Genomic DNA, 26,867 nt, shown 5'->3' on the forward strand with positions numbered 1-26,867 from the left:
GTTTGAAAGTGGAAAATTGTCAGTATTTACTGCGCATGCGTATTGCAGATGATTACTCACAGCAAAGACCTAATCTGTTTTATGATATGTCGCATGGTGATCCACGTGGTATGTTTTAACCTGATTTATGTGCTATTATAACCTCTAAACCGCGTTTTTTATTATAGGTGTACCGCAGTATTTAAATCGCACGTTCGCGCAGATGTCGCTGCGTAACAATTCACCGCACTACCATAGATTCTTTGGAGGCGGCGCTGGCGATTTTGATATTCCATTCCTCAAAGGTCCATGGTAAAACATCTACCCTATCATGTGTCAAAGACTATCAAAGAAGTTATCGAAGTTTTTTGTTTTTCACTTTCATATTTCACATTTCATCTCGATTTGTTTTCTGTTAGTTTGAATTTTATTTTATGACCGCCTTTCTTCCGCAAGAGGCGTGATATATGACGCTGGTCGTCTGCTTCCCATTTACCAAAATGGCCGCCTGATGTCTTTGAAAAGCAGAGGGTTTCGGTTTCTATTGCGTTTGATTTTTCGAATTTTCATTTACTTTTTTCGCTTTTGATTGAGACCATGGCTGGTGCGTAAATGGGGAATATACAAGACTTATTTATTTTTTATATTTTTATTGCGTATATTTTTACTCATTGACGAAGAATGCCAGCAAGCGCGCCAAATTCTCATCAATCACTCGCATCTCTCACCGCTCACGCTCATGTAGTTATGTTTTATCGCCCAAGATGCATTGGAATGTGCAATATGTTGTTTATTTATTGTGTTTTATATTACTTAAATTGTTTTTTACTTCCACTTTTAAGAAGGCACAAAAATTGCACTTTAAACACGGTCACAACTAAAGTACTTTAGTCACCGGAGCTAAATTATGTTTATATTGCCGAATTTTTAGGAAAAAATGCAAAATTCTCCTTTTTTCTTATTTATTTATAAAAGTGCCTAGCGCCATCTTATCACTAATAAAAAACAATAATTTTCATTATAATTTCCTAATTTTTTATTCTTTTTATTGCATAAATGTTTACTCATTAACGAAGAATGCATACAAATGTGCAAAATCCCCATCATCACTCGAATTGACTTGAAATCCTTAAGTATTCCATCAATAAACCATTAGTATTCATAAATTCCAATAAAATCAATTACAGACCAACGTGGAACATTGCTTTCGCAATGGTACCTTTCTTCAAATCCTCAATGGCTTTCTCAAACTCCGAGAGTTTGAACACTTTGATGCCTAGTTTCTCATAAACCAAAAACTGATCGCAAAGCGATTGCATCAGACCCAGCGCTTTGGGGAACGTAAACGGATTGATTTTCACACCCATAATAGTCAACTCTTTCGCAAACAACTCATAAGGTGCAATGCTACCGAAAAGAATCAATTAAAAATTAATAAAATAATTTAAAATTAATTTTCAATTAATATTTTACCTAATACGAGTTTCGGGACTTGCAACACCAAAAATACACATGGTACCTCCAGTTTTCAACACACTGACACCCTGCTCGATGGCCTTCCCATTCCCAGAACAATCAATAACCAAATCAAAGGACTCTTCATTATCAACACGCTTCAACAATTGATCCGGTGTGACACATTCAACACCACTGAAATACTTCTGAATGTGATCCAGGCGGCTTTTGTTAACCTCCGACATGGTAATCTTGCGATGGCCTTGACCTTGCAGGATGGAAATCCATAGGTTTCCGATAATACCAGCGCCTAGGATCAATATTTTTTTACCCACAGGAATAGGTTGCAGTTTATCCCATCCGTGGACAATACAGGATAAAGGTTCGGTGAGTGCGCCTTGCATAAGGGATAATTCCGAAGGGAGTTTGTGGACTTGTACGTCGGGGACGACGACAAATTGCGCGAAGCCGCCATTGCGATAGATGCCCACTGTGTTGTTAAGGCCGCCATCACGACAGTAGTGTACGTTGCCATAACGACAATCACCACAGACCATACAACCTCTTGAAATTTATTTTTTTGGGTGAAAATTTGTAGAAAATGATGAATATTAATGGGAAAATGTGACTTACTGATTGGGATCTACTGAAACTTGATCGCCGACTTTAACGTTTGTGACTTGTGCGCCGATTGCAACAACCCGGCCGGAAAATTCATGGCCCAGGACAACGTCACCGTCCGGTTTGCAAGGAAAATGACCCTGAGATATTTTTTATGCAATTATTACCATATTTTGGGTGAGAAAAAAATTAAATTTTTGTATTATTACTTCCATGATGTGTAGATCAGTCCCACACACGCCGGCGTAGGCGACTTGGATCAAGACGTCGTCGGGGTTTTGAATTTGCGCTTTGGGGAAGTCGGCATTATAACGCAGCTTGCCCTTATGTTGTTTCAGATTGAAAGTTAAAGCCTCCATTTTAATATTTTGAGTGATCAGGTGTTGATGTTACTTATTTGACGCTTTGAGCCGGACTGGTGTTTGGTGTGATAATTTCAGGCGTTATGTTAACATTTGTTGTGTTTTGTTTTGCTCGTGTAACTCATAATATGAGTTATGCAATACTTGACGTAATCTACTTTAATCGCAGAATTATAGTGTTTAATGGTGTTTTGCGCTTGTGGCAGAAGGTCAAATGTTAAAATATTGAGCGGAGCGTAAGAGATAAGGTGATCATTCAGTAAATATTGAATGCTGCGTGATATTATTTTTATATTGTTGTTATTGTTAGTGTTATGAGTGGATTTGCGAAAGAAAGCGGATTTGTGTATTTCACGCTTGTAATGCGTGTTTTTCGTGTTATAAATGTTTATATTGTTAAAAATATTGTGAAGCAGCTGTTGCCGGCGATTTCGTCCCGGTAGTGTTTAATAAAAATGAAATTCATTTTACTCTCTTGTTCTAGACAAAGTATGTGTCAATTCTATCAATAAGATTTGCAATTTTATTTTAAAGAAATTAATTATATTAAGAATTGCTAATAATGCACTTCCGCGCGCCATCTCGGATTCAACTATTTAACTATAACTATGATTCGATCTCAATGCCAACTTTTATCCTATAGAAAAGGGCAGTTTTTAGGGTTTTCCCAGCATTTATTCAAAATTTACTCGCCGTAATAACAATCTTTGGACATTTTAAAGAAATAATTGGCCAAATTGGTCTAGGCGTTATTGGGTTATGCGCTTACCAACAGATTTTGCGATTTATTTTTAAATTATAGAAGATATGCGTCAAAAACGTTGAAAATTGTAAGAATTTATTTAAAAACTCACCAAAAATTGTTGTAAACTTAATTTACACCACAGGAATTGTGATTCAAGATGGCCGACTGGATGACTAACCAACTAAACCACCTATCAACATAAAAAAAAACACAAAATAAATAAATGATGATTAAACAAATAAATATTCTTTGCATATTAATAAATATATACATACATTTTTATTTCATGTTTAAAATCATATTTACTAATTTTCCTAACTTTTAATTTTAATATAATTAAATTTACTACCAACATAAACTCCACCAAAACAGAATACACCAACAATTCGACATCAGCCGACCTCTATCCGACTTCAAACGATAAGAAAATCTATGTTCATGCAACATAACCCAACAAAATCAAACGATGAACATTTTGAAAAACTTCAAAAAACAATGTCGCAACTCCTCCTAAGTCAACTCCTAGCCGAAAAAGTACCTCTAGACCAAATTCTACGATGGATTTCATTAACAGTAAGCACCCAGCATTAAAACCCATCGAATACCAAGTTAATTTAATTCAAAACTTTTAGGAGGCAAAGCATAAACATGAATTTTCCTGCTCACGCGGCGAGTTTATCTCACATCTATTGAATTTTATCCATGACGAAGCCCTTTGGTATGTTTTCTTTGTTTTTAAAACAATTTTATATAAATAATTAATTTTTATGTGAAAAAAGCTTTGAAAAGTATCGAGAGACACCAAAAAAGGTGCAAACACCAAAATCCATCAGAAAATTAGAAATATCAACCAAACCACGCCGTAGACCAGCATTATTCAATCAAAACGAGTCAAAAAATGACTGCAGAATTGAAGAGAAGAAACAAATTCATCCATTATCACCTGTCTCACCACTCTACACCAGATTAAACACACAATCAGTGGAGAATTCACCTGGAGGTGCAACTCCCAAGTCAAAAAACTTCTGTCTGGGTGATTTTATCTCACCAAATCGAAAATCAACCACAATAACACCCACAGGAAGAGATAAAAAACCATCTACACCTTCTGCTGGTGATTCAAAGAGGACAAGACGCATTAATCCGACGAATGTAGCGCAGAGAAAGAGTTTAAACACTGAGAATAGTTTTGATTTCAAAAATGACAGTACACCGAATGTGAAACAAGTAAAAGAAACGAAAACCATCGTACCGAAAGCCCCACAGAAAGAAATCCCGCCGGATTTAACAAAGACAACATCCAAAACACAATTAAATATATTAATCACACTTTACGTGGAGTTAATTGATAGCAATAAAGTGCTAAATGTGACCAGTGAATTATATTTCATTATAACTCTATTGTTATGTAAGCAATTCGATGCGGATTACTTCCCATCGCCGATTTTCGCGTCGATACACAATGTTGTGTACTTCGCGTTGAATTGTCTACGGAAAATCGCTGATTTTACCGATAATAAACTCTTGAACTTGTTGGATAAGTCCACGTTGAGGTTACTCACGAGTAACGAGCGTGTAAAGTCACTGGATGCGTGTTTAATGGAAAAAATTGTTAGTTTGAGTGAAGATTTGAAAGAATCACCCAGAAAATCAGTGGAAATTGATGATATGTTCGAGAAACACGTGTGTTTTGATTTCGAGACTGATAACAGGGAGAATTTCCCGTCGGATGCGTCATTTCATGCGTTCAGGAAGCAGCGGGATATGTTTTACGAGATTCTCAATGCTTGGGAGACGAATCACACGGCGGACGGGTGGAATTTCGCTGCTGGATTGGGTGGGAAAGTGCGTAGTTTGATGGGGATGCATTCAGACCCGGCGAATTTTCGACATTTGAGTCGATTGGTGAAAGCACAGCTGTTGATAACATGCACGAAGATACAGGTAATGATAAATTATTTCATTTCCAGCCTTAAAACGGTTTAAAACACGAAAAATACACTTTAGTCATGGGTGTGACTAAAGTACTAAAAACCTATTTTCCGCGTTTTAACCTTTATACAACCCGCAAAAAGTGGTGGGGGTATAAAAAAACCTAATATTTTTTGTTTTTAGAGTGAATCTCTACCAGAAAACCACCTCTCCTTCCTCACAACGCTCCCGAACGTCAACGCAGAGAAACTCAACCGTCTAAAAACCCGCCTAGTTGCCAAAGACCAATCCCCTGGGATAAATGCACCGCCCACCTTCCCCGGACACCAAGAATTCTACAAAGAGTTAATAATACAAGCGCAGACACACGTTTTCTGCACACATCTACGCAATGTACTCATTCAAGATCTACTACAACTCAATGATACAACTTTCGAGACTGACGCAGGCATGTTTGACCAATCCACCAGATCAAACTACTGCCTAGTGGTGAAATCACTGCAATTACTAGCAAAATTCATCAGTTTGATTGAAAGCATGCCCTATACATCATGTACGATGATTGTCAACGATAAAATCACCCTGGAGGAAGTCGAATCTCGCTCGTGGATGGCGCCACCTATTGATTTATATCAGAAGTTGACCATTGCGATGGATAACGGCCATCTTGTGCTCCTGATTCCATGGCTAGTGGAGTATTTAGCCATGTTGGATGGGACTTCGTTGAGACTGCCGTATTTCGAGAGGATTTTTGAGAAGTTGTTTGAGATATTCCTGAATTGTCCGCATTATTATAACTACCAGTTGATACGGTGTTGTCTTGGATGGTTATTTGAGCAGAGTCACTTCCCCAGTGAGAATTATTTTCATTTTTTGAATTTTAAACACAGAGGGATTAAGTGGAGGGGAGGGATGAGTAAAGATTGTGTGGATTCAGTGCGTATGGTTGATTTGAATATGATGTATAGGATTTGTCCGTTCCTGAAGGAGTTTAAGAAACTGTTGCAGTATAATTGTAATAGGAATGGGAGTATTACGTCGAAGCATATTACGCCGGTGACGGCGATTGAGACGATTAGTAGTGAGATGAATGAGAGGAGGATGAAGCTGCAGCTGCAGGAGGCTTTTTTGAATTCCAGGCCGAGTTCGTTGAGGAAGACGTTGGAGTTTGTTAGTGAGAGGATTGCGAGTTGTATTGTGAAGACGATTTGTAATAATATTGTGCCGGATGTGAAGGCGAGGGTTACGCATGAGAGGAAGAAGTTGTTTGTGAGGTACGCGCAGGTTGATACGACGGATGGTGTTGTTAAGGTGAGTTACGAACTTTGTAACTTATTTAACTTATTACTAATTGTGAAGATAATTAATTGACGAGTCCGAATTTATGTTTGAAATTATTTGAAGGCGATTTTGTTGTGAAATACGTGTGTAACAAATTGTACCGTGGAGTTATTATTAGTTTACTTACCGATTTTTTCGTTGAAAAACACGTGAAGTGAAACTTGGAAAAACTCGCGACTGCAAAAGATAAAAACAAAAGTTGTTAGTGACAAGTCAAGCTGCCAACCTAATAGGGGACGCTGCTGAGTGACTAGCAGAGGAAACTAGTAACTAGTTTTACTATTTTATGTTTTAATAGATTTTATGATAATTTCGGCCGATCTACGCGTAAATTATATCAAACAAGTTCGCGGAATGGTTGAAGTTAACTTTTCTCACCGATATTTGATGATTTTCTGCCGAAAAACACGAAAAAACTTGAAATTACTCGCGAGCGCGACGCAACGAACAAAGTACAAAAGTTACTAGTGACAAGTTCTGTTACCAACTTAACTGGGGTCTATGCTAGGTTACTAGCAGAGGAAACTAGTAACTAGTTTTACTATTTTATGTTTTAATAGATTAAACGTTAATTTGGACCGATCCACGCGTAAATTATATCAAACAAGTTTGCGGAATGGCTAAAGTTAAGTTTTCTCACCGATATTTGTTGATTTTCTGCCGAAAAACACGAAAAACTTAGAAAACTCACGAGCGCGACGCAACGAACAAAGTACAAAAGTTACCAATGACAAGTACTGCTACCAACCTAACTAAGGTCACTGCTGGGTGACTAGCAGAGGAAACTAGTTACTAGTTTTACTATTTTATGTTTTAATAGATAAAAGGCAAATTTGGACCGATCCACGCGTAAATTATATCAAACAAGTTAGCGCATTGGCTAAAGTTAAGTTTTCTCACCGATATTTGTTGATTTTCTGCCGAAAAACACGAAAAACTTAGAAAACTCACGAGCGCGACGCAACGAACAAAGTACAAAAGTTACCAATGACAAGTACTGCTACCAACCCAACAGGGGAACGCGAAGTGACTAGCAGAGGAAACTAGTAACTAGTTTTACTTATTAGTTTTACTATTTTATGTTTTAAGAGATTAAACGCTAATTTGGACCGATCCGCGCGTAAATTATATCAAACAAGGTCGCGGAATAGCTAAAGTTTAGTTTTCTCACCGATATTTGATGATTTTCTGCCGAAAAACACGAAAAAACTTAAGAAAACTTGCGAGCACGACGCAACGAACAAAGTACAAAAGTTACTAATGACAAGTACTGCTACCAACCTAACTAGAGTCACTGCTGGGTGACTAGCAGAGGAAACTAGTTACTAGTTTTACTATTTTATGTTTTGATTGATTTTGCCTTAATTTTGGCCGATCTACACGTAAATTACATCAAACAAGTTCACAGACTGGCTATAATTTAATATTCTCACCTATATTTGATGATTTTCTTCCGAAAAACACGAAAAAACTCGAAAAAATCGCAACTACGACACACCGCGCAAACCTTCGAAGTACTTTATATGACACACACTACTACCAACCTCACCACACAAAAAATTCCACCTTCAAAACTTTCCTCTAACGGAATTTAAAATGTTTCAGATGGAAATCAAACAAAAACTAACAAAAATCATCGAAAACCACCTCGAGGAACTAAAAAACGACTGCGAAAACACCCTCACAACTCAAATAGACACCAAAATCCATCCTGCAGTACTCTCACTGGTCTGCAGCGATGAATTACAAGAAACAGTCGACGTCTGCACACAAATCACAAGCAGATTATGTGAAGAACGCGTCCGACAATGGATTAACACACGAATTAACACCAGTAAGTCACATATTCACCAATAACTAATAAAAAAACATACAATATTATGTTACTCCACAGGTGTTTTCAAAGAATTCGACATGGATATCGAACGCATTGACAAATTCCTAACAAAAGAACGCGAGGAAAGCACAAAACAAAAGTTTATCACTTTACCCACACAAGGACGCAGCAATATACAACATATTGACAGTGACGACGAAGAAGACTCTTCAGAATGTGCAATTAATCCGTCTAAACTATTAACACAACTTCAACGAACAAATTCTAAACTTTTACATGAAAAAATTACAGGAAACTGTAAAATAACGGTGAAAAACGCGGTGGATTTGCTTCAAAACGCGAGAAAATGTCATCAACAACGTAGTGATCTTAGTGATATCGCCTGGCATCAGATTAATCAACTTATAGTTGATTATTTTATACTTTTATGTAAGTTTTACAAAAAAAATTAATTTTTTTTAGGTTATGTTGCTATTTTACTAAATTTTCATGTTTTTATAGGTAAATCATGTCCGGAAGTTACATCTTCACCACTTCTTGATGAGTTTATATCCTTCTGGAGTGATTGCAACGAAATTTACCTCAAGGACATCTTCATCGGCATAATCTCCATCAGAAATATAGTTATTTTAATGCATGCGCCTCAAAATGCATGGAAAACTTACTCTAATCTCCTATCACGTCTACTCAAACATAATATTTTATCTTTGGATGATTTTGAGACGCAATGCTTGGCTGTGTTTCGTACTAACTGGGAATCTGATACACTTGGAAGAATCTGTGAGTGTTTTCAGGTTGTTGTTGATCAACACGATGGTAAAGATCAATTTACTTTCCTGTTGGGCTTCCTGGCTGATTATTGTTCTGATCTGGACTTTTAGATGATGTGCAAAGCTGTAATATGACAAATAAGATATTTTTTATTATTAAAAATAGGTTATGTATATATTTCTGTTGGGTTTTTGTTGTATTGTTGGGGTTTGGGGTGTTTATGAGCAGATTTCGTCGCTTTTGTCGGTGCAATCGAAGACGCCGTCGCAGAACTGTGAGGAGTGATAGCAACCGGTTGAATTTGAGCAGGAAATTTGTCCTGTGGGGCAGGAATTTAGTGGTAGACAGTTGTGTTCGTCGGAGTTGTCCCAGCAGTCGGGTTTTCCATCGCAGCGTTTCCAGTTTGGTAAGCAGGATGTGTTTTTACCGCAGTGGAAGTTCAAAGATAAGTCACAAGCTAAAAAATATAAAATTTTAGGTTATAAAGTGGAAAAATGGTGTTTTAAAGGTTAAAAATGTTGTTTTTAGGTCAAAAAACATGTTTTTCATCAGATTTAACCTTAAAATTATTAAAAACATACGATTTTCTATTGTTTTATGTTATTGTTAGGTTAAAAACTATGTTTTTCTTAATTTTTAACCTAAAAACAATTAAAACACCCAATTTTCACTAAGTTTTCACAAATTTTAAGCTAAAAACTATGTTTTTTGTTGTTTCTAACCTTAAAATGACTAAAAACCCACAATTTACACTTGTTTTCATGATAATAACTATGTTTTTATTGCTTTTAACCTTAAAATCATTAAAAACACACAATTTTCTATTGTTTTATGTTATTTTTATGTTAAAAACTATGTTTTTCTTAATTTTTAACCTAAAAACAACTAAAACACACAATTTTCTACTAGTTCTCGCCAATTTTAAGCTAAAAACTATGTTTTTTGTTGTTCCTAACCTTAAAGTGACTAAAAACACATCATTTTCACTTGTTTTTTGACTACAAATTATGTTTTCATTACTTTTAACCTTAAAATCATTACAAACACTCAATTTTACATTGTTTTATATTATTTTTAAGTTAAAAATAGCGTTTTCCTTAATTTTTAACCTAAAAACAACTGAAACACCCACTTTTCACTAAATTTTCACTAATTTTATGCATAAAACTATGTTTTTAATTGTTTTTAACTTTAAAATTACTAAAAACCCACAATTTACACTTGTTTTCAGGCTAAAAACTATGTTTTCATTACTTTTAACCTTAAAATCATTAAAAACACACCATTTTCTATTGTTTTACATTATTTTTAAGTTAAAAACTAAAGTTTTCATAAATTTTATCATAAAAACAACTAAAACACGCAGTTTTCTACTGTTTTTCACTAATTTTAAGTTAAAAACTACATTTTACATAATTTTTAACCTTAAAATCACTAAAAACACTCAATTTCCTACAATTTCTAGGTTAAAATGAAAAAATCAACTTACCACAATCAATTTCATCACTCAAATCCCCACAATCAACCCTCCCATTGCATTTATTATCAACATGCAGACATAAACTATCCGCACAGTTGAAATACCCCAGCGGACAGTGCAACCCGCCGCCATTTTGCACACATTCATACACCATCAACTTTCTGTCCAACAATCGGCAGTGTTCGGTGTTCACCGCGCATAAACCTGAACATCCGCTTGGATCACGTCCATCTCTACCTTTCACACACTTAGGCAACCCGTCTTTCTGTCTTAAACAAACTTCATTCGTTTCACAGACACAAACAGTCATTTTTATATCATTATGCGGTGTTTTACTAACGCCATCTTGCGAATGTAAATTCATCTTGTGTAAAACTTTCTCAACGCTGATCTCTGCATGATCAAACACTAATATTCGACTTGTATTGTGGTTATTAGGGATTTTCAGATTGTTTTGTTGGTTATGTTGGTTATGTTTATGGATATTACACATGTAAATCACTAAAACATGAAAAAAAAGATTTTTAAGGTTATATTAAGAGTTTTTATGTTATTTTCTTACCTGTAACAATGGCTGCTGACAAAATAAGCGCAAAAATCACACAGGATGTTACAATAACCGGTAATAATTTCCCAGATTTATTCTTTGGCTTTTTAAACTCATTTTTAGGTTGGACATTGAACGTCCATGACTTCTGCCCGAAAATATTACGTTTTATATTGATATTTATCTTATTGTCGATGGTTTCGCACATTTCGGCCGCCCCCGGATGTGTTATTCGGTTGCGATGCTTCCGGAAGCTCTCGTAGTAATGCACTTTGGTTAATTCAACATTCATTGGACTTAAAATCATTGTTTTTAGTGTTACAATATTAAATTTTGCTGCTTTTGTGTGCAATATGTGTTATTGAACACGCTTTTCGGCGTTTTCTGTTGATGAATGGTTGAAATCATCGACGTGCACACCGCAAACACCGGTACCGGCGGCGTCGTCATAGCAACGCGCCAAACAACCGTAACTACCGACAAATACCAGCGCAATGTTGGAAGCATTTGAAGTTGCATACGTTTTTATGCTTCAGGGGTATGCTTGGGTATGAAAATCAGCGAAGCGTACGAATTTGAGCAGATGTTGAGCGTTAGAGTCTCATGAACAGATGTTTTTCACGTTTTACACTTGATTGCGTTGCTGGTAATTAAAAAACACATGATAATTAATCTTTCAGCATCGAATTACTTGATTTACAGTGTAATTTTTAGGAAAAATAAAGTTTTAGAGTTTTTTAATTGATAGATGGCAGTAAGATGCAAAAATTGTGGAAAATATTGAGCAAAATAATTGAAGACATGATTGTAGCATATTTTAAGGTTATTTTTGATGTTTTGTGATGGAAAACATTGGTTTATAGGTTAAAATAGGAGAAATTGTTTATAAAACTTTGTTAAACACTAGTTTTTGAAGTTTTTATGGTTAAATTTGTTGTTTTTAACCTAAAAATCACTTTTTTAGTGATATTTTGTTGATAAATGTCAGTAAAATGTAAAAATGTCAAATAATATTGAATCAAATGATTGAAGTCATGATTGATATACATTTTTATGCCATTTTTTTGTTTTATGATAAAAATCACTGTTTTTAAGGTTAAATTTGCAATATTTGTGTATAAAACGTTGTTAAACACTAATTTCTTATGTTTTTAAGATTAAATTTGTTGTTTTTAATCTAAAAATCACTTTTTTAAAGATTTTTTGTTGGTAAATGTCAGTAAGATGTCAAAATGTCAAATAATATTGCATCAACTGATTGAAGTTATGATTGACAATCATTTTTATGACATTTTTAATGTTTTATGATAAAAATCATTGTTTTTAAGGTTAAATTAGCAATATTAGCTTATAAAACGTTGTAAAACACTATTTTTTAAAGTTTTCCGGACTAAATTTTTGTTTTTCACTGAAAAAACTCTATATTTTAGGTTAAACTTAATTTTACTCCAAATACTTCATCTAACAACCGCTAGATGGCCACACACTCCACATTTAAAGGTATAAATGATGTCAAAATCATTTTAATCATCATACGCCTTTATTATTTCTTAATACTGGTGTGAAAGTCGAACCAAAGTGTTAGAATACGTCGTGTAAGTAATAGGTTATGTGAGAATGTAACTCTAATCGCAGTAACTTGCATCGACGGTCGATATGTCGTCATTGTGTAGGTAAAAGTGTGGTTAGAACGGTGCAACGCGTCGAAAATTCATTAGTGTGTCGCATATGTGTCGCGTTAAACGTCCTACCATATCAGTTTGCATCGTTTATATGAGTAATAATCGTTGTTGAATATATGCAGACAAACGAAAGTGATAAAAAATTTCGAAAAACACACTACATTCTCGTTTTTTCTCTTCCTCCAACGTCTCAACATCATCATTACTTACAAATATTACGTGTAGATATTGTATTATTATCGCTTTCGGTTAGAATATTGAATGCGTTCCGAGTGTTTGAGCAACAAGTCTTGCGTCCAGTCAAAAAACACACACAACAAAAACATCAAGCAGCCGAGTATCAGGTACGTTTTGTGCTCGCAAGTGTTTGAAAAATTTTGATTCGTCGCTAAAACATCAATATAGAAACATGTAATATATATTATATTAACATACGTAAAATTTTGCAGATTCCTATCAAAAATTTGCCACACACTTTCCATGGATCACAAGGTTGAATCATTGAACATGCAAACGTAGGCAACCAACACAACACCACACACACACAGCATGCTCGAAAATGTTTACGGTTATGTTCAACGTGCAGTTTACACACAACAATACAACAAAAAAAAAACAAGGGAATGTAGTGGATTGATTCCACGTTTGCTTGGAATATCTCCTCACGTGAATTTGAAATCAAATCGGTTGACTCATCTCTGCACTCGTGTTTAGTCACAGTCAACACATCATCATCATAAAAGCTTTGCAAACCTTCGTCTAGATATCTCATGTGAGTATAATGTGTGTGGATGACTTTTTGATGACATTGAATGAGATGTGAATGATCTGTGTGTCTCTCAGTGAAATAATATGAAAACTTTTGCAGCTCTGCGCAACGCAACAGAAATCATCTAAGTAGAAATATAGATATAGATATAAATTCAACCAAAAGAGGTCGTTGCCGGCACGAGTCGCCGAGTGTGCGGCAGGTGAGACTATGGTAGTATAACTTATCTTCTCTGTTTGATTCTTTTTGGATCTAAAAATGTCGAAATCGTTTCTCTAGCGGAACTTCCGGCACATCCATCAGGAGATTCGGGACTGGTGCTTGCATAGCCGGTACAGGCATATGCTCCTTGCTCAAATAAGCACCGAAACCTCCGTCGTCATTCAAACTCAGGTCAGATACGCAATTCACGTGTTGAATGTGTTGAAATTGATGGGATTGATCCAAGCTGGAGGCGATTGATGAACCCAGCGAGACTTCCGGTGCTTGTGATTGGATCTTTTCCTTGAGATGCGCGAATTTACTCTGCATTACGCGGATTTGTAGCTGGAGTGAGCTGCTGAGTTGACGTTGCAGGTCTTGTACTTCGGAGATTTCTTTGCGGAGGTTTTGATAGTTGCTGCGCACTTCACTCACTGATTGGAGTAGTTGGCCGACTTCAACGTCGCCGTTCTCGTCGATGGTCATGTTTTTTTGGATGTCGCCCACTTGCAGGGCGAGTTCATCCATTCGTGCGTCGGTTTGATGCATCTAAAATTTGTGTTATTATTATTATTATTATTATATTGATTGTTTTTGTTTGTTGATGATGGTTTGTTGTTTAACCTGTTTTTCCAGATGCTCCACGACGGCTTGATTCATCCTGGGCGGTGAGTGGTGATTGGAATCACATAAAATTCAATGCGGAAAGCGGGAAATGATGAAGATGTCGAGTGTGCCGGGTGGCGAGGGAATTGATTGGTGGCGACGCCTCAAACTAACTGTGTGTCTGGAAAATTCGAGGGAGGTTGAGGGAAAGTTGGTGAGAAGGACATCTAGTGGTGGAAAATTGATGTTTTTATTTAAAACATATAAAATTTGTTTGTTGTTAAGGATTTTAAGGAAGAAAAGTGAGTATTTTAGGTGTTAAAAGTTTAAAATTTAGGTTAAATATATTTTAAAGGTTAGAAAATGTGTTTTTGAGTTGTTTTTGAAGTTTTAAGCTAAAGAAACTAAAAATTTAAAAGAAAAAATACAAATTTTATGAAATATACCTTAAAATTTATAAGAATAATAATTTTTGTTTTTATTTTATGTTAATTTTGTATACTTTTAGGAGTTTTTTGTTGTTTGTAGTGTATTCTTGGTGAAAACAACAAAATGGCGTATTTGTTTCGTCTATACACATCCAGATGGCACTACCATGTCGTTTGGAACAATTTATTATCACAAAAACATGAAATTAGTGAGTATTTCAATACTAAAAGACCAAAACGTATTTTAATTATGTTTTAAGGTTAGAAAAAGATGTTTTTAACCTATTTAAAGCTAAAAACACATAATTTTAAACCAAAAAAACAAAAAAATCAATAATTTACCAATTATTACTTTAAAATATATAAAAACATTAATTTTATTGTTTTTTTACGTTAATTTTAGACATTTTTAACCTTTTTTCTATGTTTTTAGTTCATTTTCCGTAAAAATACACAAAATGGCGTATTTTACTTCATTTTTACTCCGCCAGATGGCAGAACGATGTCCATTAGAACAATTTCCCATCGTGTAATCCCGTGGTATTCGTACACTCTCGTCGGTAAATTCCCGTTCGCAGTAAATCGAGGCTACCGCCAGACGAGCAGCCACGATAGGCGCACGATTGTATAAACCGGTCTCTGCGCATCAGCTCGCATCAGTTTGGATCGAAACGTCTCGGCGTCCGGCACGTAACGTGATACTGATACAAATACAAGTTTATATACAAATCGCACGTATATAATATAAAAAATCAATATTACTATTTTATGCGTACAAAAACATTTTATGCAAAATAATTTCCACAAATTGTTTAAACTATTAATTAAATTATTAGATTTATCGTAACAGATCGTAAAGATTCTGTCCACCTTGCGCGTATTTGTGTTCTTGTGCGTGTTGGGCAGAGGGCGCTGCTTGTCCCATCAAAAAAATCAAATTTAAGAAGCGTGAAGAAACATGAGTATTATGACCAATAAAAAGGTAAGATTTTTTGTTTTTAATTTTTAATTATAAATTTATTGGTGTGAATGTGTGTTTTGAGTGTAAATGCGTCGAAATTCAATTCGTTGTTTGCACAGCGTCTGATTATGCGCGTGTAATTCAAACAATTCAGTTTATTGTACTTTGCGCTCGCGGCTTATCTGCCCGGCTTGGAATTGTTGACGTCTAGGAAGTCACAATACCATTATTGTTATTATAAACGCAAGTTTTACTTCATTTTGTGATAAACAAAGCAATTAAACTACGCATCGTAGTAAAATTCTTAGATTATTCAAGTTTTTTGAGTTAAAATTAATATTTTTCAATATTTTGACTCAAAATTTAAGTTTTTAAATGCCTTATTACCCCCACCTAACAATAATAATATTATTGTTATTATTAATTCAAGTTTTACTTTATTTATTGTTGTATAAAGTCGTTAAACTACGAATTATGGCAAATTTTATAAAATAATTCGCATTTTTGAATATTTTCACTTAAAATCACAAATCTTACGTTTTTTTTGACTCAAAATTTAAGATTTTAATGTTTTATTTCTTCTATATCACCATTATTGTTATTAATAACTCAAATTTTACATCATTTATTAATAAACAAAGTCGCTAAACAACGAATTGTAACAAATTTTATGAAATTATTCACAATTTTTGAAAATTTTCTCTACAAATCTAAAATTTTACGTTTTTTACCTCAAAATTTAATATGTTTATGTCTTATTACACCCACCATACCATTATTGTTATGATAAATTCAAATTTTATTTAATTTATTGATAAACAAAGCAAATTATTAAAATAATTCACATTTTTTGACTTAAACCCACATTTTAAATCATTTTAAATCAAATCTTTCAATATTTACCCCCACTATTATTTCCGGATCGATTCCGCAACATCCCTTGCGCCACGTTGCGTCAGTTTGACTCTGAACGCGTGAGAAACGTCACTGTCGCCTTAAAAAAAACACTCTGCGTGTTGAAATCATTAAATCACCCATAATATCATAACTATCCGCGTAATACGTTTGTAAATTCCGTTTCGGTTGTGTTTTTAATCCTGGATTCATTAAACCAAGGCAAGATTCGGCATTTAAAGGCAATGGGCGCGCGCGGCCGGTGTATTTTCGGCCGGTCGCCGCTGACACGACCCTTGAAACACACCAATATGAAACTAGCGGGTGTACGCAGTGGCAGCACGCTTATCACGAGTGATAATACAAATAGTATATCATCGTCTTCGTCGTCTTCTACGTCTTCTATAGATAATGCTGCGAGTAATAAGAATAAGAGTAATAGCAATCATTATGCGAGATTGGTAAATATCTATTTTTTGTATTTTTATGTTTTTTTTGTTTTTATGAAGGTTTTGAGGGTTGTGTTTGTGATATGATTATTTCAAGGTTATTCATTTCTGCAACCCACTACAGAATCGATTTTTTAATGCGTTATGTATTTGTGTGTTGTATTATTGTGTATTTGTGTGTTTTAACCTTGATAGAACATAGAAATATGAGGTGTTTTACTTGGTTTATTAAAGTTTGAGGTTTTTATCTAGTTTTGTGTCGGTATTTTTTTAAGGTTTTAAAGGTTGAGCACGTAGCTGGTAAATAATTGAATAAATAATTAGTGCACGTCGGGCGTGTGACGTGTGACTGGTGGCGTTCGGTGTTCGGCGTTTGTGCAATCACTATCAGTGAGTTGTTGGTTGTTGACTATTATTAGAATTTTTTTGACGTGTAAAACTCGTGGAAAAATCGATATTTTATATTTTATTTAAAAATTGTTGGGTTGTTGAGGAAATTGAGTGAAAATAGAGTGGAAATTGTTTAATTGAGGTGTTAAATTGTTGATATTTATAAGTGTTAGTTGTTTTTAGTATTTATGAGTTCATTTGTAGGTGTTTTTATTGTTTGTTTGTAAGTTATTTAAGAAAAATGATTTTTTTGGTTTTGTTTAAAATTATGAATTTTCAAGTTTGAGGTTAATTTATAATCATTTATGAAATTTTCTATAATTTGTATTATATGTCATTTCGAGAGTAATTTAATATACTCTTAAATAGTTTTTAAATAATTTATCTAATGAGTATATTTTAAAAGTTATGATAGAAAAACTAAAGGTAAAGCAACACCAATTTTCGACTTTTATGTAAAATTTCAGTTTTGAGGTTAATTTAGGGCTATTTGTGGTATTTTTTATAATTTGTGTTATATATCATTTTAAAGGTAATTTAATATATTATCAATTAGTTGTTAAATAATTTATGTAACTTTTATACTTTAAAAGTTATATCCAAAAAACTATCAAAAACCCTAAAAAATTTTACTTCATTAAAAAATTAATTTCAAACCTAATTTATGTTCATATTTAATTTATTATATATCCATTATTATATATCATTTCGTAAATAATTTAATATTCTACCAATATCATCCAAAATATTTTATATACCTCTAATAATTCAAAAGTTACCTGCGATAAACTAAACAAAAATTAAACTGAATAAGTAACAGCAATGAATACGAGCGTAATTTACGTGAATTACTCGTATGTTATCAGTGCCAGGTCATCAGCTACGCGGCTTATCGGTATACTCGTACTTACAACACTTTATGACATTGACAATCACAATCGCAATCACACGCCCACATATTAAAAATTGCAATCATATGATTCACTTGCGATTTTAATCGCCAGCTACAATATTATTATACGTGCATTAAAAATTGCATCACAATTCATATCAAATCAGAATCAAATTATTTCAATCAAAATAATTAATAATTAGTAGTATTTTTGCGTATTAGTATATAAAAACACATTTTTTAGCATTTTAACCTTAATATTTTGATTTTCTTTTAAATTTTATCTTTAAAAGTAAATTTTTAGAAGTGTAATACTTTGTTAAAGGCGTTAATCTAGTTCAAACACACAACATTCGTGAAATAACTTGCCATTTAACACTTTAACACACTTTAAATCTTCTATCTGCTATCTTCTCTCTGTTCCGTCAGTAATCCGCTATGATTCTATGAATTAATGAATTATGCAGATAACAAACCGCCAAGCGTAATAATTACGTCGTAAACCGCCATCTTACCATAACCAGCAAAAAACAAACCAATACAAAATACCTACAATGTTGCCATTTAACCAAAAACAATCATTTTGAGGTTAATTCTATAAAAATCCCGAACTTTTGCAATTTTTTAAATGTTTCTTCATAAAAAAATCAATAAACATTGAAATTTTCACTGAAAATAAATATAAATTTCCAATTTGTTTATCCAAATCCTCATTTTACTATCATCAAAACGTTAGACAGTCTTATCACCCGCCCGCGCATGCAATTTGCATACGAAACATCAAATGACAAAAATGTAAACACAGATAACTACGACACTTTGTAAAACACAATGTTTTCAAGGATTTCTTCTTGTTTAAACAAAATTTACTTGTAATATTCGGTGCTAACCTGTTTCACTGTTTCATGTATTCCAGATGCATTCGGATCACGCCGAAATGAAAGAGCTGGCGACACGAATCTGCCGCGATTATCTCAACGGCGCGTGGAAGGACGTGACACCACAAACAATCGGCTTCAAACACATCAGGTAAGACGTGTTGCTGCCTTAATCTATTTACTATTCAGGTGATTACTCACAGACTGCTTAAATATGAGTATACGAGGTAAAAGAACAAAGTTCAAGGTTATGTCTCTATGAGTATATAACTACTAGTTTTGCCTGCGATTTCGTCCTGGTAGTGTTTAATAAAAATGTAATTCGTTTTTATTTCTTGTTTTAGAGAGAGTATGTGTTAATTCTATCAATAAGATTCGCAATTTTATTTTAAAGAAATTAATTATATGAAGAATTGCTAATAATGCACTTCAGCGCGCCATCTCGGATTCAACTATTTAACTATAACTATGATTGAATCTCAATGCCAACATTTATCCTATAGAAAAGGGGTGTCTTTAGGGTTTTCCCGGGAATTATTCGAAATTTTCTCGCTGTAAAAACCATCCTTGGACTTTAACAAACATTTTAAAAAAAGAATTGGACAAATTTGTTTAGGCGTTGTTGAGTTATGCGCGTACCAACACATTTTCGATTCATTTTTATATAAGATAATAGTGTTTTTATTTTAATTATGGTTAGTTACTAGCGCCATCTTTATGTCTATGTTGGAATTTTTGTTAAATTAGCACGCGTTATCGCTTATCTCTTATGATTTATCATTTATCTGTGAACTTTTAGATGTTTTGCGTCATTCGACACATTGTAGTAATTATTCTCTCCTTTGCTCTCTGTAAATGTTTGTTTATTGTATCTAGGTCGCTTGTAAACATCTTGTTTATGTTTATGTGTGTGTTCATATGACTAGGAGTAGTTTTTTTTTCTTTGGCGAAAACAGGAAGTCATTTGAGATTTGATTTTTTTGTTTTATTGTTTTTTGGAGGATTTTAGACGTAAACAAATTAAATATGATACATTTTGATGTGTAAATAATTGTTGCTACTTGGATTTAAGTATGTGTCATTTGATATCATCAGGAATGAGTTTGACAACGCGTAATTCGTAAATAATTGCCGCCTAATCAACAAAAAATATGTATTCGCAAAAATTGCTAACAGTCAAGTGGAATACTCGACATTTTTGCTTTGAAATATTTTCGGTTTGATGTTTATCTGTGTTTCTAGCGGTATGTTTTTTGATTGTGATTAATTTCTATGGATTTTTATTTTGGTGTAGTTGAATTTTGTGATGTGTTGTGTTTGATAAGTTATTAGCAAAAAATTAAAAGTTGTGGATCGAAACAGGTTTTATATGAAAATTTGAATTTGATGTTTAATATTTATATGTTATAAACAATTTTGAGAATAAATTTATAGTTTGTATTGTAGGGAATTTAATTGCCTACTAACATAAGAAGAAATAATCATAATATCTTTGTTTATTTAAAAGTTATAAACAAAAAACTAAATTTTCTTGTTTAAAAAATAGATTTTGCGGAATTTTGGCTTTGTAAGCAATTATTTATAACTTTTTAATATTTTTAATGCAATATTATCATCTCATATGATGAATAATTTGAATATCTATCATTATAAGCAAAAACAATTACGATATCTAAAATTATTTAAAAGTTATTAACAAAAAACCCAAAAGTACCTTTTAAAACAGATTTTGTATGAAAATTTGATTAAATATTTATAATTTATAAACAATTTTATGAATAATCATTTGTGCTATATTATAAAGAATTTAATTATCAAGTAATGCATGAAAAAATATTCATTCTAGCTCTATATATTTAAAAGTTATAAACAAAAAACGAAATTTTCTTTCTTCAAATTCATTTTTTTGAAATTTTGACTTTGTATTCAATTATTAATAACATTTAACTAATTCTAGCACCTAATTAACATCTCACATGACTGATAATTTAATTATTTACCACTATTATGGAATATTTTTAATTATCCTAACTAATCTTATTATTCCACGAATTTTAATTTCGTTTTAATTAAATTTTGCACGTGTGAGTGAGTAGTGTGTGATGTTTAATGTGAGCGAAATCCTAAATCAAGTTTTGCACGCTGCGCCTATTTATAACTCGGATGTGGCGTGTTGCAAGACGTAATCGTTGCAAGCAGGAGTTGAAACAGAAATTAGAGCCGCTATCGAAGATGTGTTTGCGTTTGCTCTGCGCGACGTCTTTGCTTTCACTACGACGCGCAGTTCTTACAAGCATCCATGCTTACGAGTACTTAAAAATAGATATATGTTGTAGAAATGTATAGAATATAGTATACTGTGTGTAGACCTTTGCATTTTACGTTCTAGTGTGTTTATTACATGGTGTATGAGTATTTTAGCCAAAATTTACGCTCAAGGTGAAAGAAACTATAAAAAACATTGGAAATATTACGTTGTAATGCGAAAATAATTAATATGTGTCCTAAATTTAGCAGGTTTTGCTTTACGATGGGTTTACTGTTAGTTTTTGTTTAGTTGTCTATTGAGTAATGCAAAAATAATTTGTTTATAATAATTTTTAAACAAATTATAAACAAAAAATTGAATTAAAGTGATTTTATCGTATTTTTGATGAAATTTTGATTTTGAGTTTAATTATTTATAACTTTTAAACATTTTTTGAAGAAAATTAATATTTTATATTATAGACAATTTAATTATCTATAGATTAACGCAAAAATTATCACGTTGTGTCAAATAATTAAAAAGTTATTAAGAAAAAATCAAAAATTATTTATCAAAACATGTTTTCTATGAAGATTTGACTTTGAGCTTAAATATTTATAACTTATAAACAATTTTGAGACAAAATTTATGTCTTATATTATAAATAATTTAATTTAATTTAATTAAACTAAATTATTCTCTTTAAAAGTGAATTTTTGCGGAATTTTTACTTTGCAACCAATTATTTATAACTTTTAAATACTTTTAACGCTAAATTAACACCTCACGTGGTAGATAATTAAATTATCTACATTTATAAGCAAAAATAATTACTTTATCTCCAATATTTAAAGTTATAAACAAAAAACCAAAATCACTTTTAAATCAACATTCATTTAGAAAGTTTCACTTTGACCTCAATTTTTACCAACTTTCAAACACTTTTTCAACCAAATAAACATTACATCTCATAAACAATTTAATCACCTCCCAAAATCCATTTAAACAATCACTCTACCTTTAATACTTTAAAACTTATAAACAAAAAAACTAAACAAATCAATTTCTCTCTCCCTTAGCGGTGGTTTATCCAACTTATTATACCACATCTCCCTGCCAGAGGACGCAATCGGCGGCGAGAAATACCGCGGCGAACCAAAAGAGGTCCTCATCCGTGTCTATGGCCAAACCCACGGCGACGCCGACCAGGCCCTCGCCTGCCTCATCACCGAAAGCGTCGTGTTTACCCTGCTAAGCGAACGTGGCTTAGGCCCTAAACTACACGGCATCTTCCCCGGCGGACGCATTGAGGAATACATCAATGCGCGCACGCTACAGACGCACGACCTGCATGATCCGCTCTATTCGCGCCTCATCGCCGAAAAAATGGCGATGATACACCAAATGGAGGTGAGATAAAAATATTTGAAATAATTTCACATTTAGAGATAGATTTATATTCGCGGTGAGAGAGAAATTTGCTTCCCCAGTATTTTATTTATTACTTTTCCAGATCATTTGGTGAGAATCATACAATTTATTTCTATAATGATCACAAAGTCAATTGATATTCAAGCATTAATCAAATTAGTTTTGAAGTTATAAGTGAAGAAGTGAATTTACTTCTTTTAAGTTTTTTTGTTGTTGAAATTTTGATTTTGTGGCTAATTATTTATAACTATTACGGAGTTTAAACAACAAATTAACATCTTAATAGGTAGATAATTAAATAATCTACCATTTTCAGTTAAAATAATTTCGAAATCTCTAATAATTCATAAGTTATAAACAAAAAACTAAATTTTTACTTGAAACTCTAGTTTTCCATCATTAGTTTGACTTTATGGCTAATTATTTATAACTTTTAAGTAATTTTAACACCAAGTTAATATCATTATTGATAGATAATTAAATAAACTACCGTTTCCAGTAAAAATAATTACGAAATCTCAAATAATTCGAAAGTTATTAACAAAAAACTCAAAAGTAACTTTTAAAACTGATTTTCTATGATACTTTGACTTTGGGCTTAGATATTTATAACTTATAAACAATTTTACGAATAATATTATGAGCCATTTTATAGAGAATTTAATTATCTACCAATTTATGAAAAAATAATCATTCTCTTATAAATAATTTAAAAGTTATAAACAAAAAACTAAATTTTTCTTTAAAACCTAGTTTTTCTTCCTAATTTCGACTTTATTGCTAATTATTTATAACTTTTAAGATATTTTAACACCAAATTAATATCTTAATTGGTAGATAATTAAATAATCTACCATTTTCAATAAAAATAATTACAATATCTCAAATAATTTAAAAGTTATAAACAAAAAAATAAATTTTTCCTTTAAAACCTAGTTTTCTTCATAATTTCGACTTTATGGCTAATTATTTATAACTTTTAAGCAATTTTAACACTAAATTAACATCTCTCATAATAAATAATTTAATTCTCTACCAAAATAAGTAAAAATAAATTTGATATCTCAAATAATTCAAAAGTTATAAACAAAAAACTAAAAACTCACAAAAGTAAGTTCAATCACTTGTAATTGCTATTGTGTAATTAATGATAATTTGATTATTGCTTGAATTGTTCATTGTTCAACCAAAGAGACTGAAATTAAGTTGGCGTCGCGCGCGTTTGTCGAGTGTACCCAGAATGCTTAGGAAATTTACGCGCCGGCGTGAATAGAGCGCGATAAACTGTTGTTATGACATGCATAGTTGCATGCCATGGCGACAATCTAAATAAACAAGTTTAAAACGTACTTGGAGTAGGTTTCCATTGATAAACATCGGAAAACTAGACGGATAGATATAACTACTCGTATATTATATTGATTTAGTAAATGTTGTTCTAGAGCGCTTGACTTTTTAACCTTAAATATTTTATTAAATTACTTGCTTTCAAGTGTTTTTGATTGTTTAGAGGAAATGTTAGTATTAATTGTGATGGGGAATTTAATTATTGAGTTGGTTTTGAAGAGATGAGTGATTTATGAGGATTAATTAAGAAGTTATTAAGTAAAATGTGAGGGAATTATGAGGTTTTTGGTTTTTTCTTAGAAATATTGTTATTTAAGTAGTGTAAATGTTGTTAAAAATTGTTTTGTGGTATACCACATGAAAGAGAATTAATTAATCTGTTAGAAATGCTTTAAATAAATAATATCTGACTCATAGTTAATAAATTACAATGGAAAAACCTAAAAATGTCAACTAGTTTAGCTTTTTTATGTTTTTTTTTCAACTTTGTTAAATATTTAAGTATACTTAAAACAATTTAAGTAACTTAAGTTGGGTATCAAATTAAAGATAATTTAAATATCTACAAAGAACTGCAAAAATAATTCAAAAATAATTACTAGTTCAGAAGTTATCACGGAAAAACTAAAAAAAACAACACTAACACTCATTTTAAGTGAAAAATCGATTTCTAACTCAATTAAAAAATACTTTAAACTATTTAAAAACAAAAATCAAGCTCTAATCTTATAAAAAATTCAATTATCTACCAATATATCAACAAATAATCAACCTACCCAAAATATTTCAAGAATTATAACCTAAAAACTAGAAAATTTCTAGAAAACACGTTTTAAACGCTGAAAAAAACGATTTTTAACCTAAAACCCTCAAACATAACTTAAACCTCCACGTATTAAACTTGTTTATTCAAATATTTTGTGTGCACTCGAATTGCGCGTCTTATCTAACCTGACCCTTCATTCCAATAATCTAGCTCTAGCTCTAATTAGATCTGTGTACTTGTGCCATTTCGTCATCCACACATATGGGGTTTGTTTTTGTTTTTGTTCCATGTTTTAGCCGAGAACCGGGGGCGAGCTCACGCCATAAAAGCGCTTGGGGGGCGGCCAAGCGCAAAACGAAACGAAAGAGAAAATGCCGAGCAATGCCGGAAATCGTAGGAATCTCCAATGTACCTTATTCAATCAATCAATCAATCAATCATAAAACAAATTCATAACAATCATTACAAAACAAAACATTACCAAAATTTAAAAAAACTCAATCAAAGAATCAAAAAATAAAAAAAAAAACATCAAAATTTTTTATCAAAAAATCAACAAAATTCGCTTCAACTTACTAAAATCAAATGAATTTACAGGTGCCTTTACACAAGGAACCCACATGGCTCTGGCAGACCCTACACAGGTGGCTCAACACCTGGAAAGACATGAGCGCGACCAAATTACCACCGGATGCACAACCCCTACAAGAATGTGATTTACACGCAGAAGCTCGCTGGATTCGTCAAACCGTCGACGAATTACACTGCCCAGTCGCTTTCTGTCACAATGACATGCAAGAAGGGAATATCCTAAGCGTCCAGGACGAGAATGAGAACAACTATGGTGAACCACGGCTTGTAATCATCGACTTCGAGTACTGCTCGTACAACTATCGCTCATTTGACCTGGCGAATCATTTCCTCGAATGGGTTTATGATTACACGCACAAATCAGCGCCGTATTACAAAGCCACCATGGAGAATTACCCAAGTGAAGCTCAACGCCTGCATTTTATCCATGCTTATCTCAAAGAGCAGGACTCCGATGAAGATCCACAGGTGTTAATGCATGAAGTTAGGGTCTTCACGTTGGTTAGTCATCTGTTCTGGACTCTGTGGTCGATTGTCAATGCTGAAACGTCAAAAATTCCATTTGGTTACTGGGTATTTATTTCATGACCTAAAATTTTATACTTTTAACCTCAAAATATTATTTTTTACCTGTTATAGGATTATGGTATTTGTCGTATGAGGTCTTACCAGAAAGCCAAGGCAGAACTCCAGCAGTATCACAAAACTCACAAGAGAAAAGCTGATTCACCGTGAATTCGCAATGTTTCACATCCTTATAGCTTAGACCATGCAGAAAAATGTTTCGATTACATATCATGATGATACGCAACCCGCCTCACACATGATTGTGTGAGGTGATGAAAATGCGGACGACTGGCGAGAGACAAGGTTACTTAACGGTCTGTGATCTTAAGCTATGTAGATACACATTTAAACAAGCCACACTCAACTATTCAGTATAAGAGCACCGCGTTATATACTTACTATACCTTCTTATTCACACTAAGCGTAGTTATGAATACTTAAATGATGTAAGTGAGAAATGTATGAAGCACTGATTTTAGCGATGTGTAAAATGGCGGCCGTAATGGTTAGGATAACGTAAGATACGATTTGAATTTTTGTACATACCATTTTGTAGCAGTGTTTGTGTTGACTTGTAGGTCTTATTACTTACTGATTACTTAGTTTAGGTTATTTATACGACAATTATGTTATTAATATGAATAAAGAATTAAATTTTATTACCACGAGATGTTTCACTGAGTTTCACAACCGTTGT

The 26,867-nt window shown here is 32.9% G+C and overlaps 5 protein-coding genes and 1 long non-coding RNA gene across 7 annotated transcripts; 3 read left to right on the forward strand and 3 right to left on the reverse strand.

The window, feature by feature from the left end:
* Nucleotides 1-991: 991 nt before the first annotated feature.
* On the reverse strand, nucleotides 992-2,485 carry LOC135801875 (D-altritol 5-dehydrogenase-like). Its single transcript, XM_065315399.1, has 4 exons — nucleotides 2,265-2,485; nucleotides 2,068-2,195; nucleotides 1,453-1,998; nucleotides 992-1,386 (listed from the first exon to the last, which is right to left on the reverse strand). The coding sequence occupies exons 1-4, from the start codon at nucleotides 2,412-2,414 to the stop codon at nucleotides 1,161-1,163; spliced, it is 1,050 nt and encodes a 349-aa protein (XP_065171471.1). The 5' UTR covers nucleotides 2,415-2,485; the 3' UTR covers nucleotides 992-1,160.
* A 1,110-nt stretch (nucleotides 2,486-3,595) lies between these two features.
* dlt (codanin-1 like protein dlt) lies at nucleotides 3,596-9,220 on the forward strand. Its single transcript, XM_065316617.1, has 7 exons — nucleotides 3,596-3,735; nucleotides 3,795-3,880; nucleotides 3,942-5,106; nucleotides 5,278-6,405; nucleotides 8,041-8,269; nucleotides 8,330-8,701; nucleotides 8,774-9,220. The coding sequence occupies exons 1-7, from the start codon at nucleotides 3,601-3,603 to the stop codon at nucleotides 9,151-9,153; spliced, it is 3,495 nt and encodes a 1,164-aa protein (XP_065172689.1). The 5' UTR covers nucleotides 3,596-3,600; the 3' UTR covers nucleotides 9,154-9,220.
* Nucleotides 9,221-9,256: 36 nt separating this feature from the next.
* On the reverse strand, nucleotides 9,257-11,672 carry LOC135802991 (atrial natriuretic peptide-converting enzyme-like). Its single transcript, XM_065316626.1, has 3 exons — nucleotides 11,086-11,672; nucleotides 10,533-11,024; nucleotides 9,257-9,500 (listed from the first exon to the last, which is right to left on the reverse strand). The coding sequence occupies exons 1-3, from the start codon at nucleotides 11,375-11,377 to the stop codon at nucleotides 9,262-9,264; spliced, it is 1,023 nt and encodes a 340-aa protein (XP_065172698.1). The 5' UTR covers nucleotides 11,378-11,672; the 3' UTR covers nucleotides 9,257-9,261.
* A 919-nt stretch (nucleotides 11,673-12,591) lies between these two features.
* LOC135802590 (uncharacterized) lies at nucleotides 12,592-14,489 on the reverse strand. The gene is made up of 2 exons (XM_065316194.1): nucleotides 14,347-14,489; nucleotides 12,592-14,271 (listed from the first exon to the last, which is right to left on the reverse strand). Exons 1-2 carry the CDS (start codon nucleotides 14,380-14,382, stop codon nucleotides 13,774-13,776), a joined length of 534 nt encoding a protein of 177 aa, XP_065172266.1. The 5' UTR covers nucleotides 14,383-14,489; the 3' UTR covers nucleotides 12,592-13,773.
* LOC135802600 (uncharacterized) lies at nucleotides 12,958-14,696 on the forward strand. Its single transcript, XR_010550589.1, has 5 exons — nucleotides 12,958-13,096; nucleotides 13,202-13,524; nucleotides 13,621-13,734; nucleotides 13,801-13,914; nucleotides 14,359-14,696. It is a non-coding gene; the product is annotated as an uncharacterized lncRNA (long non-coding RNA).
* Nucleotides 14,697-15,290: 594 nt separating this feature from the next.
* On the forward strand, nucleotides 15,291-26,829 carry LOC135803495 (choline/ethanolamine kinase). 2 transcript variants are annotated; one of them, XM_065317141.1, is made up of 5 exons: nucleotides 15,291-15,738; nucleotides 19,259-19,371; nucleotides 22,548-22,878; nucleotides 25,610-26,176; nucleotides 26,243-26,829. In XM_065317141.1, exons 1-5 carry the CDS (start codon nucleotides 15,715-15,717, stop codon nucleotides 26,336-26,338), a joined length of 1,131 nt encoding a protein of 376 aa, XP_065173213.1. In that variant the 5' UTR covers nucleotides 15,291-15,714; the 3' UTR covers nucleotides 26,339-26,829. The 2 variants fall into 2 exon arrangements, with proteins under 2 accessions (XP_065173213.1, XP_065173212.1); XM_065317140.1 differs by lacking the exon at nucleotides 15,291-15,738 and adding an exon at nucleotides 16,797-17,072.
* The last annotated feature ends 38 nt before the right edge of the window (nucleotides 26,830-26,867 follow it).

Source organism: Atheta coriaria, unplaced genomic scaffold (assembly GCF_025399875.1).
Source record: "Atheta coriaria isolate IRGN ID8LTWV9N9 unplaced genomic scaffold, Caltech_Dcor_3.1 hic_scaffold_2_pilon, whole genome shotgun sequence".
NCBI classification, from domain to species: domain Eukaryota; kingdom Metazoa; phylum Arthropoda; class Insecta; order Coleoptera; family Staphylinidae; genus Dalotia; species Dalotia coriaria.